The 16,065-nt window shown below is 39.8% G+C and overlaps 2 protein-coding genes across 2 annotated transcripts; both read right to left on the reverse strand.

The window, feature by feature from the left end:
• Positions 1-631: 631 nt before the first annotated feature.
• On the reverse strand, positions 632-4,168 carry LOC134793124 (uncharacterized). The gene is made up of 2 exons (XM_063764672.1): positions 1,483-4,168; positions 632-716 (listed from the first exon to the last, which is right to left on the reverse strand). The coding sequence occupies exon 1, from the start codon at positions 4,014-4,016 to the stop codon at positions 1,542-1,544; it is 2,475 nt and encodes an 824-aa protein (XP_063620742.1). The 5' UTR covers positions 4,017-4,168; the 3' UTR covers positions 632-716; positions 1,483-1,541.
• A 915-nt stretch (positions 4,169-5,083) lies between these two features.
• On the reverse strand, positions 5,084-8,793 carry LOC134793152 (uncharacterized). The gene is made up of 3 exons (XM_063764732.1): positions 8,661-8,793; positions 8,454-8,563; positions 5,084-7,201 (listed from the first exon to the last, which is right to left on the reverse strand). Exon 3 carries the CDS (start codon positions 7,164-7,166, stop codon positions 5,808-5,810), a length of 1,359 nt encoding a protein of 452 aa, XP_063620802.1. The 5' UTR covers positions 7,167-7,201; positions 8,454-8,563; positions 8,661-8,793; the 3' UTR covers positions 5,084-5,807.
• Positions 8,794-16,065: the final 7,272 nt, after the last annotated feature.

Genomic DNA, 16,065 nt, shown 5'->3' on the forward strand with positions numbered 1-16,065 from the left:
AATTTCGCCATAAACTTCCTTTTTTGCGATTTTCGCGAGCGTATCAATTGCCACATATTTCGCACTGAAACAACTTAGTTTTCGGTGGCATTTAAAGAGAATCTATTGACTCACTGTATGTTCTTATCACGTTTGACTGTTTTGGAAAATAACGAAGGCTTTTAAAAAAGAAATTGCAAGAAATACGTAAGTAAAACCTACGAACCGCCATGACAAGCAACAAAGCATTGTGGCTGACAGTTGACTTGACAGATAAATAGCACTGATGTTTTATTTTGTTTTTTTGGCTATGGCTAGGTCACTGAAGTCTATACAAAACCTTTTTTTGTTGCTAGTTGCGTCAGCCTGATCTCCACAACGAACGGTCATTCGCTGCCCTCAACCAACGGTTTCCCGCGACTTTAACCAGATCGTCAGTCCATGGGGCCTTCCCACGCTGCGTCTTCCGGCACGTGGTCTTCACTCGAGAACTGTGGCCACCTCTCCCCCAGCCACTTACGGTATACAAATAAGACCGTAAAAGGGGAAAGGCGGCCACTAATTATTATTGTTTGTGTGGTGTGGGGTGTAAGAGTAACAGAATGCTTGGCATACATACCTTCATCTCCCATGAAGGATTCTTTATCCTCGCTCTCTCTGATCCACTTCTCTTGGGCCAGAGGAGCTTCAGTCTGCTTCGCTTTACTTTATGGTGGCTGGTTGTTTGACCCCGAGATCTGTGGGTTTAATTGCTCATGAATATGGTATTCTCATACAACCATCACCTTCTATACATATAACTTATCTCTACAACAAAAGAGAACCATCTTACAAGGCCTGATGAAGGTTCTAAGGACCCCCCCCGCGGGGGGTCCGCCGACACATGGTCGGATAACCCGGACGCCTAACATCCGAGCCGAGGCAACTGCCGCACATCGACACGCCTCTAGCCGTGCAGCCGAAACCGCCACGGCTCTCGCACACTGGGACGCATCTAGTCTACCCAGGTGGAGATGAAGGTTCTAAGGACCCCCCCCGCGGGGGGTCCGCCGACACATGGTCGGATAACCCGGACGCCTAACATCCGAGCCGAGGCAACTGCCGCACATCGACACGCCTCTAGCCGTGCAGCCGAAACCGCCACGGCTCTCGCACACTGGGGCGCATCTAGTCTACCCAGGTGGAGATGAAGCCTGGGGCACATCAAGTCATACCCAGACAGAAAAACCTAGTTTGCCTTACCTAAGATGGTCTCAGGAATAGCTTCCACGGCAGATCCCGCGGCAAGCTAACCTCATATGAACTTACTGCTCTTGGATAAAGGGGATCATTGCATAGAGAAACCATACCACCACTGTGAGCACCAAGTAACATAAGATACTTAGCTTTAGACGACTCAGGACAGCTGTGGGCTTCCTCACTGTATATTACACTTTTATGCACTCACACGCTTCGCGCCATACTGGTTTTTACCTTACAACTTGCCACGTTGGAATAACTTACCACAGTTCCACTCAGAGGGCGCTGTTCAGTGTTGCCGCTAGGAAATTTGTATTGTGACATTAGATATTCGTGCTTGTCACGACACACCCCGCCTCAGGCGGCAACACGGCGACTAGATTGCTGGTCCATTCCTTGATCTTCTCAAGGGCTCTGAGAGCTGCCGCTCTCTTAGGTCTTGCTTCGTCGTGTTGTTCTTCTGGCGCAACTTCCTCTAGGTGGTGTGACTCGGGAACAGTGTGGTCGTAAAACTCGAGGTCGACGACCGCGAGTGGTTCTGGTTCGGACATAGACTTAGGCTTAGGCTCGTTTAACTCACTAGATATAGACTCAACTGTTTGTTTAGAGGAACACGGTTCCTCTTCTGGCGAGGCATGAGGCTGTACTTCTTCTGGTTGATCTCTTACTTCTTGAGTGGATATTTGCGCAGGTGGAGGCTCAGTAACGTCTTTGAGGGATTCCATCGTCACGTCATCCTTGTCTGGTGGACGTTGAAGATCAGGAATCTGCACCGGTTCTTCTACACTTTCTTCATAAGATGATGTTTGTTTACACTGTTCTTCTCCATCTTCGATCTCTAACGGGTAGAGATGTGCGATAGATCTTGTATACTCTGTATCTCCTACTCGTACCGTGGCGACCCTACATAAACCGTCGGCGCCTTCCTTTAAAGATACTATTTTCCCAACTTTCCAATTTATCCTGTTCTTCGTGTCACCTTTAATCTGCACGATTTGACCTATCTGAGGTGCTAACTTTGATGTTACTCTAGGTTCTTTAGGATGGTGGGAATATCTTTCTCTCAAATTTAGGAGATACCTGTTCTCAAACATCTCTTTAAATTCTCGTAGAATTATCCGTGCTTTCTTCCAACCTTTAATTAAATTGTCCTTAGTCACCGTCCCTTGCGACGTCGTAGGATCCTTATCTGAAGTTTCCATAATGATACACTTTCCCATAGTAAGAAAGTCTGAAGGTTTTAGTACATGATCCGGCTCTGAATCTACGTAAGTTAAGGGTCTTGTGTTAAGAACTGCTTCTATTTCTTTCACCGCTGTTACTAGCTGAGTGTCATTCAACAAATGTTTCTGTAATGTTTTCTTCATACAGTTTTTAACCAAACCAACTAATCTCTCATAGAATCCTCCATGCCATGGTGCTAACTGTGGTATAAATTTCCATCTTATCTCTTTCTCTACGCAGTATGGGTTCTGAAGAATCTCTGAGAGTAACTTGTAGTGAGCCGCATTATCAGACGTTATTAAGGTAGGTACACCTCTTGCTGAAATCATTCTACGTAAGGCCATTAAACCTTCTTCCGCAGTTAGGTCCTTTACAACTTCTAAGTGAATGGCTCTTACGGCTAAGCATGTGTAGAGGCTAATCCACCTTTTACAATTGCCATTCCCATTGTTGACTAGAAGTGGTCCCAGATAGTCGGTACCAACGTATGTGAATGGTGAGCTATAATTGACCCTCTCTTTCGGTAACGCAGGAGTTTCTGGTAGTTTATATGGCCCTCCGTCATGCTTCATACATTCGGAGCACTTCTTCAAAATCTTTTGAACTTGGCTTCTTCCTTGTGGTATCCAGTAAGTTTCCCTTATCTTGTCTAACGTGTGACTTACTCCAACATGCTTATTTTCTTGATGAGTCTTCATTATAATTTCGTTGGTGAAATCTGAATCTTTTGGTATAAGTATAGGGTAGCGTTTATCGAATGTCCAGTCTGCGTGTTTCATACGACCTTTACACCTTAGTAACTCATCTATGTCTTTAAATATGCCTAAATTCAAACTTAAACTAGTTACCTTTCCTTCTACCTCTAGAGGAAAGTATTCAGCTTGAATTTCTTTCAATTTTAGTAACTTATCTGGCATTTGATCATTGTCATGACTCGCTACTTCCCTTTCAGTTATACTGTCCTCCGTTTCCATCGGACTAACGTTGTGTATATCCGGATCAACTATTTCCATCAGTTCTTCATCTTCTTGGATCCCAAGACCCTCCCCAATCAAGAGAGAACTGGTTGGTCCACCGCCTGAAGTTGTTGGCCACGTCTTCGGATCTTGAACTATAAATTGTGGACCACTCAGCCATTTCTCCCTGTCCTCTCTCGAGCAGGTGGGTCTGGTGCCGACGTCAGCTGGATTTAGCTCTGTTGGAAGGTATCTGATCTCCAGATCTTTATTTGTTTTGATCTCTTTTATCCGCCTGGCAACGAAGGGTGGCAATAGCTTGTCAGATTTGCACCATTCTATGACGATCTGGCTGTCAGTCCATAAGACTTGTCTTACTATCTTCTGCTGGAGAAACTTAAGAACGAACTTTATCAGTCTACTGCCAATCAGTACTCCTAAAAGTTCAAGACGAGGTATCTTGAGACTCTCCTGGTCCTTTATTGGTATCAGCCGAGATTTACCAATAATGAAGCTTTTCTCCGAGCCGCAGACTAAAAAGACTGATGCTGCATAAGCCTGTAGAGAGGCATCGGTGAAACAGTGTAGTTGGTAGCCTTTTCCCACTGGTGTCTTCATGTAGCATCTGTCCACCGACACCTTCCTAATGGCTTCTAAATTCTGTCGGATCTTGTTCCATTCTTCCGTTAGTTCGCTCGATAATGGTGAGTCCCATGACACTCCAGCTTTCCAAAGCTCTTGTAAAAATAGTTTAGATGATAGGGTATAGGGTACTGCATAACCACATGGATTAGATTGATGCAATAGTCTTCAGTATTCCTCTTTTTGTGACAGCTTCTTCTTGTAAGTTAGGTTTCAACTGAAGAGTATCCTTTTTTATGTCCCATTCTAAGCCAAGTACCTTTACTTTATCTTCTTTACATGTATCAGAGACTTTCTTCATAAATTCCTTAGAATTTGAACTCCAATCTCTGAGTGACATTGAAATATCTTGAAAAGATCCTTTTAGATTTTTGTAGAGTTTCATCGCCTCATCCGTAGTGTCGGTACCCGAAACAAAGTTATCCACATATATGTCATTTGCTTTCTGTCTGACTTGCTGATCTTCTGCATTGGACAGGTGGTGCTTAATAGTCGCATTAAGCAAAAACGGTGATGAAATGACGCCAAATGGAACTCTACAAAACCTAAGGTATAGTAGGTTGTCTTGAGATACAGGTTTAGAGGTATCTTTGAGCCACAAGAATCTGGTTACATCCCGATCCTTCTCGTGTAATGCCATCTGTAAAAACGCCTTTTCAATATCCGAGGTTAAACCTATCCTATGAGTTCTAAATTTTATAAGTAAGCCCGTGAGGTCTTCTAGCATGAGTGGTCCTCTGTACAAACATTCGTTCAGACTCTTGGTGTCCTTGCTACTTTTAGAGCTAGCATCATAGACTATTCTCATAGGTTTTCCTCGATGACGTACTCCATGGAAAGGTAGGTAGTGAACGACGTTACCTGTTGACGTTCTTGAAGTAGGTACAACTTCTATTATACCCTTATCCAATTGATGTTTAAACGTATCACTGTATGCTAATAACGTATCTTGATCCATACGCTTCAATAAGCTTGATAAACGACCAAAAGCCATTCCAAAATTATTAGGTAAATCCGGTGGATAAGTTATCCAAGGCCAGCTTACCGTGTATCGATTATTTAATTTTAAAGTTGTATCATTAAAATATTTGATGGCTTCTTCTTCTCTAGTTGCTCTTGGGGAATCACTAATACCTATGCATTCTAGTTCCCAAAGGCTCTTTATGTCTCCATTACAAAGAGGTGGATCTGGCTGATGAAGCTTCGTTTCAATGCAAGTCTGAGTGTAAGTCACTACGTACGACTCGTCTCTAAGCTGTGGTTCTGCTCTACCACTAATTATCCAACCAAGTGCAGAGTCGATTAGAAACAAATTGCTATCCAGTTGTACCCTTTTCTCGTAAGTTATGTTGCAGTAATATTCGTTTCCAACCAAGATCTGTACAGGTCCGCTCAGCGACCCGTCGTCCGCTAGTGTATATGACTCCGGTAAGTTCTTCATCTTGACATTAGGTATATAACCTCTGGAGATATGCTCTACGCAGTTAGCCTGTATTACTATGTTCTTGTTTGTTCTAGATAGTAGATGAAGAGTGACTATTGGGCTATGTATCTCTCTGGGAGGATCGTCGCCGAAGGTGAATACTACTAGATGACTCTCTTCTTCGACGGGAAGCTTTAGTTCCTTTGCAGTCCGGAATGTTACATAAGAGCGTTGGGAACCTGGATCTAAGAGAAGTCTATATTTAAATAGTTTGTTCTTATTATCTAGGGGGCTTGCATAAACTGTTGCCGTTTGGAGTGCAGTGATTCCCTCTTCTAGAACAGTCAGGACTGTTTCTTCTCCGTTGTATCCTTCTGAAAATTTGAAGGACATAATGCTCGATTATGCAGTACTTCACTATGGCAGCGAGCGCATTTTTTCTTACTCTTACAGTCTTTTGCCAAGTGATTCTGCTTGAAACAGATGAAGCATCGTCCTTCAAGTCGTTTCTTCCTTTCGGCTAAAGTAGATGCTTCAGGGCAGCTATCGTTATAATGGCCCCCTTTGCAAAATATACAATCCAATCCCTTCCTGACCTCTTGAGGACTTCGCTGAGTTTCTTTCTGATCCTTGCTTGAAGTTGAAGCTTGGTTTGGTCTGTTGCCTCTATTGCTATTTTTCTTGAAACCCTTAAACTTCTTCTGTACAGGTCGCTTATCGAAGTCTCTCTGCTGGTTTTGTTTACTCTGTTTACTGTGATGTAGTTGGGACTGACTTGCGTATCTCGCGCGTTTCGCATTCACATGAAGAATCCCGACCGTACTAGCTTCTGAGTCCAGAGGGCGTTTCATACTCGATATCCTCTCCGCATCCTCCTTGGCAGTGATTATTTTGTCCATTTGGCTTCTCAGTTCTTGAATGGAATCATCCTTAACTTTAAGTTTTATCTCATATACTAGATCAGAAGGAAACTTCTCTAGTAGCATGAAGCGCAGGTGATTATGATTAATGTTCTCACCTAGTGATTCTAAAATCTTAAGGTTCCTTTCAATCTCGTTGAAAGTCCTTCTGCAATCATCCGCATTGCCTTTGGCCATCTTAATTTTATATAATGTGGCATAATGCGCATCTATGAGATGTGAAGTTTTCCCGAACCTTTCTTTCAGTATTGAAACCGCAATAGCATAGTTGGTGCTAGTAGTCGCTAGACCGTCAATAGCTTTTTTGGCATCTCCCTTGACTGAAGTCTTAAGATATGAAAGCTTGTCCACTTCCGGCAGGTTCCTTGCATCGATGTTGCTTCTGAAGGCATCCCAAAATTCATACCACGCCAGTACATCCCCATTATACACCGGCAGCTGAAGCTTAGGAAGTCTGCACGAGGAGTTCGCTTCAGTCAGCTTCTCTGATGGTTTGCTTGATGTAGATATTTGGTCGATCTTCACCTTAAGTTCCGCTAAAGTCTCTTCTGCTTGAAGTTGAAGTCCACTTATCAAGTAGATTTCATCCGATGCGGGTGTCGAAGCCAGCCTAAAGTACTCCGTCAGGTCTCCGTTAAGTCTTTTCAGTGATGCTTCTAATTTACCGTAGGTAATCTGAGCTTGCACTAAATTTTCTAAATTAACAGTAACCGGAATTACTTCTAAGTCTGTTGTGAGTTTGTCATTAATGAGCCTAAGCCTTGCTAAAAGAATGTCGTCCATTCTGGTATTTGTCTAGACCGTAGTCTTGTCTAAGCCTGTAACGCACAGAAACAAACCCGTTTAACTTTAATTCTCTAATAATTTGAACGGTCACACCAATAAAATAATTTAATATTTTAGGTTAATTAACCTTTAATAACTCCACTTATTATTTATTTTAATAATCTCAAAGTATTTAAATTTAAATCCAACTAAAGTTCTCTAAAATCCATTTAAATTTGAAACTAAAGTAAGAAAGTTGAATTCCTTTTAATTTAAATTAATTAAAACCATTGAATTAATTATTAACCGATGTCTCTTTTATTTGAAGTTATTATGAAAGGAAGTAAAATAATAAATTTATGGTAGGCAACATAACATACACACTGACATACAAATGTGTAATCTTTGTTTATCATTTATTTATAGATTACACCAGCCTAAGCCATGTCAAAATCAGCAAGTGACGTTGACGTTTATACACTGATACCACAATACAAAATCTTCTGTCACTAACTTAAGCTCACTCGCAGCTTGATGAAAGTTAACGTTTTTATTTTATTCATTTGTTTGGTTTATTTATTTATTAACCTTTTATTTAGACTTCACTTGTTTGATAGTTAATTATTTAAAAATTATTTAGTTTTATTTCACTCATTTGTTTGTTTAATTATTGGAACACTTCAACGAAACACTTATTTAATAAATCTAAAAACACATAAATGTCACCACAATATCCTGTAAAGAAGATGTTGCTTATATATATACACAGCACAATTGCTATTTTTATAAACTGCAAACCCAATCAGAAAGGAAGCCAGTTGTATTTCTAAACTTACAACAAGATGCATGATAAAATAAAAATATACCTATTTATATATCTTAAGAACCCTAGAAAATGTTCAAAGAGGTCTTTTATAACTTGTAAAAATATTAAAATCCGCCATGTACATCCGCTGCTCTAGAAGATTCTACTACGACTCTAAACTAAACCACACTAATACGAACCGTATTGGCATAATAATAGGGTCTATTTTCCTTTACCATATTTCACCTCGTCAATTCTAGAAAGTTAAAATATTTTAATAAAAGAACGTAATAGACCCGTATTTCCATTGTGATTCGCATAAATATCGAAAGAAACTTCGCTAAATTAGATGATTTTCCTTGTTTGGTTGGACGTCCAAAGTTAGTCCAAACTAAATAATCATGGCTGCCGTCCCACGCCGAAGCAAATGACGATCGCATTTTCTTGTTTTATTTAAGAATTCAGTCGTATTGCTGTAAAGTAGATGCTTAAAAACTTACCGAGAAATAGTCTTGTCCTGGTATTAAACAGTCTTATCCGGGGTTTTCGTCAATTCCGATGAAAATTTTTGTCTCGTCCGGTGTGGTTGACGGAGGCGAGTTCACTGTACCTATGAACGTAAATGAAGACATTTTTGATGATCCTACTTATTTACACGCTAAACACTTCGTCGGTGCACTTTATATTACAATATTTGTCTAAATTACCTGTGTAATTTAAGGAACCTTCCTGGGGAACTCGCAACTGTTCGGTGACCTTCCGCCAACAATTTAAAATGGTGGGACGAGTACTGTACAACTTTCAATGTTGCCAAAGTCAACATAAATTCCCCCAAAATTTCTATAAACTTTAAAACGAATTTCGGACTCTTATCGGTAATTTTCACAATATTTATGTTTATTCCTTATAAATAGCCATACACTTGAATTTTTAAAACTAAATTTATAATTCTAAAGTAAAAAGAAAACATGCGAGGTAAATTATAGAGTTTACAAACCCGTCTTCACTACGCGCATATTTCCTATAAGATACTTATTAGTTATTACGACTAGTATTTCTCTTCTTATTATATTCCTATAAATCAGCCAATCTTTCAACGTGATAACAGTTAATATGTCACAAAATTAAATAGATTACCTACTTATATCTAGAAACAGCTTGTTATAACTTAATTATCCAACCGTCTAATTGGAAAATCAGTTCTCGCATAAATTTTCCAAGTCGAATCCGTTTAGTAACCGATGTCTTCATCTTCTTTAGTTATCTTGATAATCCCGACAATCCGTACTCTTCCGTTGATTTTGTGGGTAATCTTCTTAGTGTAGCAACACCTACTCTCATCTTGCCGCCATTACTAGACATCTTGCGTAGCCTATTCTTGCTATTATGTTGGTAACTCGAAGACACTATTACACAATGGTATTTCTCTTAATAATAAATTAATAAATATCATACTTAATAGATACAGACAAATGCTGCAATATTTTTTACTTTTATCTCTCAATATTCTTCTTGATAATTTACAACTATACTCTAATTGTAAAATAAATCATAAATACAACCTCGACGGAAACGTAGTTGTCCTGTTTCCGGTCACCATATGCAATTTCTTCAAGTTGGTACTCCGTACATTCCGTACAGTTGATATTCCGCTTGTTACGCAAAATAAAAATATGACTTATTTACTCAAATTATCTTCAATTAATAAATACAAATGCCAGCCTCTTTATTTAAACGAGCCTAAATGAATGCCGAACCAGACTTCGTAAGAAAACACTTCAAACATATATTCGTAAAAAATAGTATCTCGCAGCTTTTGATACCAGTAGCGCCATCTATGATTTCTGTTAGTAAAGATGTCTGATTATATTGAAATGTATGCCTTGCATTCTTTATTTATATTATAAGCCTTAATTCCTTATCTACTGGATCCCAGCATCTCCACCATTGTGGCCACCTCTCCCCCAGCCACTTACGGTATACAAATAAGACCGTAAAAGGGGAAAGGCGGCCACTAATTATTATTGTTTGTGTGGTGTGGGGTGTAAGAGTAACAGAATGCTTGGCATACATACCTTCATCTCCCATGAAGGATTCTTTATCCTCGCTCTCTCTGATCCACTTCTCTTGGGCCAGAGGAGCTTCAGTCTGCTTCGCTTTACTTTATGGTGGCTGGTTGTTTGACCCCGAGATCTGTGGGTTTAATTGCTCATGAATATGGTATTCTCATACAACCATCACCTTCTATACATATAACTTATCTCTACAACAAAAGAGAACCATCTTACAAGGCCTGATGAAGGTTCTAAGGACCCCCCCCGCGGGGGGTCCGCCGACACATGGTCGGATAACCCGGACGCCTAACATCCGAGCCGAGGCAACTGCCGCACATCGACACGCCTCTAGCCGTGCAGCCGAAACCGCCACGGCTCTCGCACACTGGGACGCATCTAGTCTACCCAGGTGGAGATGAAGGTTCTAAGGACCCCCCCCCCCGCGGGGGGTCCGCCGACACATGGTCGGATAACCCGGACGCCTAACATCCGAGCCGAGGCAACTGCCGCACATCGACACGCCTCTAGCCGTGCAGCCGAAACCGCCACGGCTCTCGCACACTGGGGCGCATCTAGTCTACCCAGGTGGAGATGAAGCCTGGGGCACATCAAGTCATACCCAGACAGAAAAACCTAGTTTGCCTTACCTAAGATGGTCTCAGGAATAGCTTCCACGGCAGATCCCGCGGCAAGCTAACCTCATATGAACTTACTGCTCTTGGATAAAGGGGATCATTGCATAGAGAAACCATACCACCACTGTGAGCACCAAGTAACATAAGATACTTAGCTTTAGACGACTCAGGACAGCTGTGGGCTTCCTCACTGTATATTACACTTTTATGCACTCACACGCTTCGCGCCATACTGGTTTTTACCTTACAACTTGCCACGTTGGAATAACTTACCACAGTTCCACTCAGAGGGCGCTGTTCAGTGTTGCCGCTAGGAAATTTGTATTGTGACATTAGATATTCGTGCTTGTCACGACAAGAACCTTTCTGCTTTCTGCTGAAGGGATTTTTAAACAGTAAGTATTGCTATTGCGCTGGCGTCGTCATTGCGATAATGGCAACTGCAGAGCTCAAAATAAAAATCCTAAATAAAATAATCGATAATCCAGTGGAAGTGGTTTTCGAGTACAAAATATGTAGGTATACCTAACTAGTTGACCAATAAATAATCGGTTTGCGACCTATTTAACTGGCCGACCATTTCAAGCACTTTTTGCACCACCAGAAAAAAAAACAGGACACGGATCTCAAATCAATTATTTTGAATTTTGAGTCTTGGGTTTCAACTAGGGGCCCTTACAGTTTTTGTACCTATGTCTGTCTGTCCGCCTGAAGCTTAGTTTAATGACCATTTTTAGTAATTCCTCGAAAGCTTCAATTTGGCATGGATATAATACATAGGGACATATTACTCGTACTTATCACACCGACAAAACGTTAAAATAAAATCTTGATAAAAATGTTGTTTTATTAAAATGTAATAGGGATCTTTAAAATCTAATAGCGAAAATATTAACCCTTAAATGCATAGTGTTGCTAAATGTATACCAAGCATTAGACAGCTCACAGATTTAAAAAAAAAAGGTTTACGTTCTTGAACGCACCTTATACCAAACGTCAAGTAGTAGGGTGATGATTTAAGGGTTAAAATTACGCAATATTTTTAATTTATAAAAATTACATTCGATTTAAGACGAAAAGTCGGAAAGCTTGGAAAAATCCTGAAGTTGATAATTTTTAGTATGTGATTTTGAACGGTGTTTTCGGGGTTTGTAATTATTTTATATGTAAAAACTTTATCATAGGTAGGTATATCACAAATAGTGTACTTACCTTTCTAATGGTAGTAAAAAAATTCATATGTCTATTACTGAAAATTAGATATTTACATAAATATGATTTAGCCAATTCAACTTCTAACACTGATTTCGCAGTGAAAATCGAAGTTTTTTTTTTTTACTATTTTTCCTAGAATCGGGTAACAATTATGTGATACATATATTAATTTTGGGCAAAAAGTAAAAATCATTACTTAAAAATTAAATGCCTCGACAGAGTCCAATTTACCAATAGGTACACAGTGTAGGTATTACCGTATTACTGAATTGATTGAGGTGTGATTTGGTGACACTTCCTTAATTTCGATGATACTTAATGCAGCTGTTAATCTGATGATGCAGTCAGAAAGTGGCAAGAAAATCCTCAAAAGTCAAAAGTAAAAGGTAGTATCAAGGAAGGTCTCAAGAGAAAAATCTGGAGGATGTACTTATATTGATAGAAGTTCAAAGGACATGCAAAATAAATTCATTTAAGTAAATATAGACGGTCAAGCAAATCTTGTCAGTAGAAAAAGGCGCGAAATTCAAATTTTCTATGAGAAGATATCCCTTCGCGCCTACATTTTTCAAATTTCCCGCCTTTTTCTACTGACAAGATCTACTTGACCAAGTATAGTTGCTTGTTTTCGGTTTAAGACATCTAAAATAATCAGAATGCAGGACAGCCAATTTAACTTAAGTACCTACTTTGCTACCGCGAAATACTACAAATACAAAACACTTGGGGGCATCTAGTTCCATACATTTAAAATAAGAATTATTGTGCAAATGTGTCGGTTTTCAATATTGACAGTCAATTAATTAAGTAAGCCTACACAGCACAAAAGGAAATGCTACATCTGAAAATATTAGAGTCTGAAATCGCACGGTGCGCTACTTGCCACATACCGTTGTCTGTTCACTTGCGGAAGCTATTCATGATGTTGTAGGTACCTATTCAGTTCGACCTGAGTAAGTATAAATTAGTTTTCTATTTAACCAAGTGAACTAACACGAAAACAGATGTTATAACGGGGACAAAATATACAAAGAACTCGAAACAGAAACATGCCATCAATTGCAAAACAAAAGCAATTCAGAGGTGATCGTTCGGTGAATTTCCGTGGTGGTGAATTTTCCACCATCACTGCTACGTGGTGGTCTCATTTATTCGCCAATTATGTGAAATTTGACCCATAGCTAACATAACAAGTACTAGGTAACATACGCGAATGCAGTTCTTAGGAAGTACCACATAAATTTAGTCATGAATTGTATTTCTGATAGTTGATTCTGACAGACGTAGTCCTTGCTCGTGGCATAGCCGTAAATGTCTTTATCACGAATTTCGCCATGTGTCTCACAACTTTTTATGTTGGCGAATTAGGAGAAGGTGCTGGGTCTAAAATACGGCGTTGCGTGAACAAGAGATTTCTGTTGACAGGATTGGTCGTTAGGACCCAAGGATGGATTTAAGAAGTGGAGCCACCGAGATTTTTGATGTAAATTTTTAGGGGGGGGCCTCTCAACTTGATCTTGATATCTATGTCATTTAAGCTACTAGGCCAAGTTTGGTATCGTTTTCGTATAAATCGGGGATGCCGAATTCATTTATGATATCATAATGACACCATTCCGAATTAAAAACACATAAAATAAAAAATAAAACTTTTTTTTAAATTCCTCTTCACGCCTAAACCGCTTAACCAATTTAGTTAAAATTTGGTACAGAGATAGTTTGAGTCCCAGGGAATAACATAGCATACTTTTAATCTCAAAAATCATCCCTTAAGGGTGTGAAAAGGGAGGTGGAAATTTGTATGGGGATCCAATAACCGCTGAACCGATTTAGATAAAATTTGGTATAGAGATATTTTGAGTCCCGGGGAAGAACATAGGATAGTTTTTATTAAAAAAAAACTCTTAAAAGTGAAAGGAAGGTGTAAGATTGTATGGGGAATCAATAACGGCTGAACCGATTTAGATGAAATCTATGTCTACATCTTTGATTTAGTTGAAAACGATACTAAACTTGACATAGAACCTATAGGTACTTAACAAAAATATTAACCTCAGACTTCACCGACCCTTGTCGTCGCTGTCGTCGACCCTTGTCGTCGTTGACCCAATCGCGTCGAAAGTTAAATAACTTTCGACGCGATTGAATAAAAAATGTGGAAATTCAAAATGACTGCCGTTTTATTATAATTTCGACTACGGATTTATGTTAGGATTTTCAGTTCCTCGACTATGTCTTCGACCGATTTTATTAATACACAGTAAGAGCCTTTTTTAGTCTCACCATATTTTTTCATTGTTCTAGCAGGTACCTCTACCTATAATTAATGGTGATAATGATAAGAGCTATGATGCGTGGGTAGTCGGGAAATTATACAAATGTTCAGCATAGCCTGTGGGTAGCGCCTATAAGGTCAGCCTTGCACCCACACACTCCTTATACGTATCAAAGTATTAAACACGATTGCGATCCACGTGTCAAAAATAGCGTATAAGGCACTTGCGATCCAAATTAAAACAAACCGTAAAGCAGATGTAATAACGTCCAAAATGTACAATATAAATCGTTGCCTTTTCGTTGTTTGCTCTTTAAGAGCTTAGTTTGCAACATTCACCTTTACCTAATCAGGCAAGCGGATTTTAGAACGGCTAGTTGTGGGCGACAGTTGTGAGTAGAGGAAAATATTTTCTAAACGATACCTAGTTTACAAAAATGCTGTTCACGTTTATTGAGTAGATAGAAAATGTGTAATGTAATCGAGTTGCACAATGACCATCGTAAAGATTTTACATTTAAAAAATTACCATTGACGCTAGTAGTATTACGTACCACATATGTTTAGCCATATTACAGTCATATAGACGTTGGCGAACATAATAATATAAGTTGTTTCAAATATTAACCGTCCGGTACAGGCAGGATCAGCCGGATTCAGCCCGTAACTAACCAAATTCAATACAACTCGACTCGCGAAAACAAAGCAAAGGCGTGCTTCCGTGACTCTCGGGTCAACAAGTTTTGAGCTCCGGTCTGCATGGGTCAGGCATGGAGTTGATGTAGTAGACACAACTTTTCACCTTAAGACTAAGAACATAATATAGGCTGATATAGGTAAAGTAGTCTGTCAAACAACTTTGTCAGTATAAAAAGGCCCGAAATTTAAATTTTGTATGGGACGATAACTCGTGCGCCAGTGCTGCCAAGTGTCCCATATTTCCGTGTTTTTCAATGAATGTTTGCCTTCCTCCTTTAAATTTTAATTTAAATTAATGTGGATCCGCTTTTTTAGAGGTAGATGAGAGGCCTAAGATAATATTATAATCCACTATTTTGCATGAAAATCCTTTGGAATCTGCATCTTTAAAGCACTGCTCGCGCAGTTATTGCATCAACTGGCTACATTGCCGTCCAGTTGATATTGACATATTCCAGTGTCATAAGGCCTAGCGCGCACTACGATTTTTTGTCGTGCGATAATTTTGTCGCAGAAATGCAACGTATGTGTTTATATGGCAGTGCGCGCATATGCGACAAAAAAATCGCAGCGATTTTAAAATTGTGATTTGTCACTTTTTTCCGCGACTGCTCGCGACGCGATTGTCGCAAAGTGAATTGCAGCATACGGAGTTGTATGTCCCCGCGCGCACTGCGATAATAAAATCGCACCCCGGACCTCAGTCGGCATTTGGCTCTCCAAGCGTCAACATATCGGAACCTGCTTCTCCAATGGAATCACAAGATGAGACGCTAGATGTTGACCGTTTAATTATGGAAATAGAAGGAGATCACCTTTGTGGTATAAAATGGGTATAAATACTCAGTCATACAGGGATTGCATTTGGATTGCATATTGAAGACACGTTTCACGACAAGCGACTGATACGAAATCCATGTTGAGAATGAACAAATCGTCGACTTTTTCATCGCATTGCGCGCAGTGAATTTTCTGCGATATATTACAGCGCGATTCTACTCGTAAAATCGTGTCGCAAAAATTAAAATCGTGGTGCGTGCTTAGCCTATTTGAAAATAACAGCTGTCAAACGGTGCGATGCAGCCATAGAAGGTAGGATCCTATAGAAGAGCTATACGCGTGCCTCCGTAATATTGGTAACACACTATCGCACCGCACCAAGGTCATTGTGCGACGCACCGATAAGTAAGAGCGATTCATGGATGCAGCGGACTAGGGAAATTGGTGCGATGCA

Source organism: Cydia splendana, chromosome 8 (genome assembly GCF_910591565.1).
Source record: "Cydia splendana chromosome 8, ilCydSple1.2, whole genome shotgun sequence".
Classification (NCBI taxonomy): Eukaryota; Metazoa; Arthropoda; class Insecta; order Lepidoptera; family Tortricidae; genus Cydia; species Cydia splendana.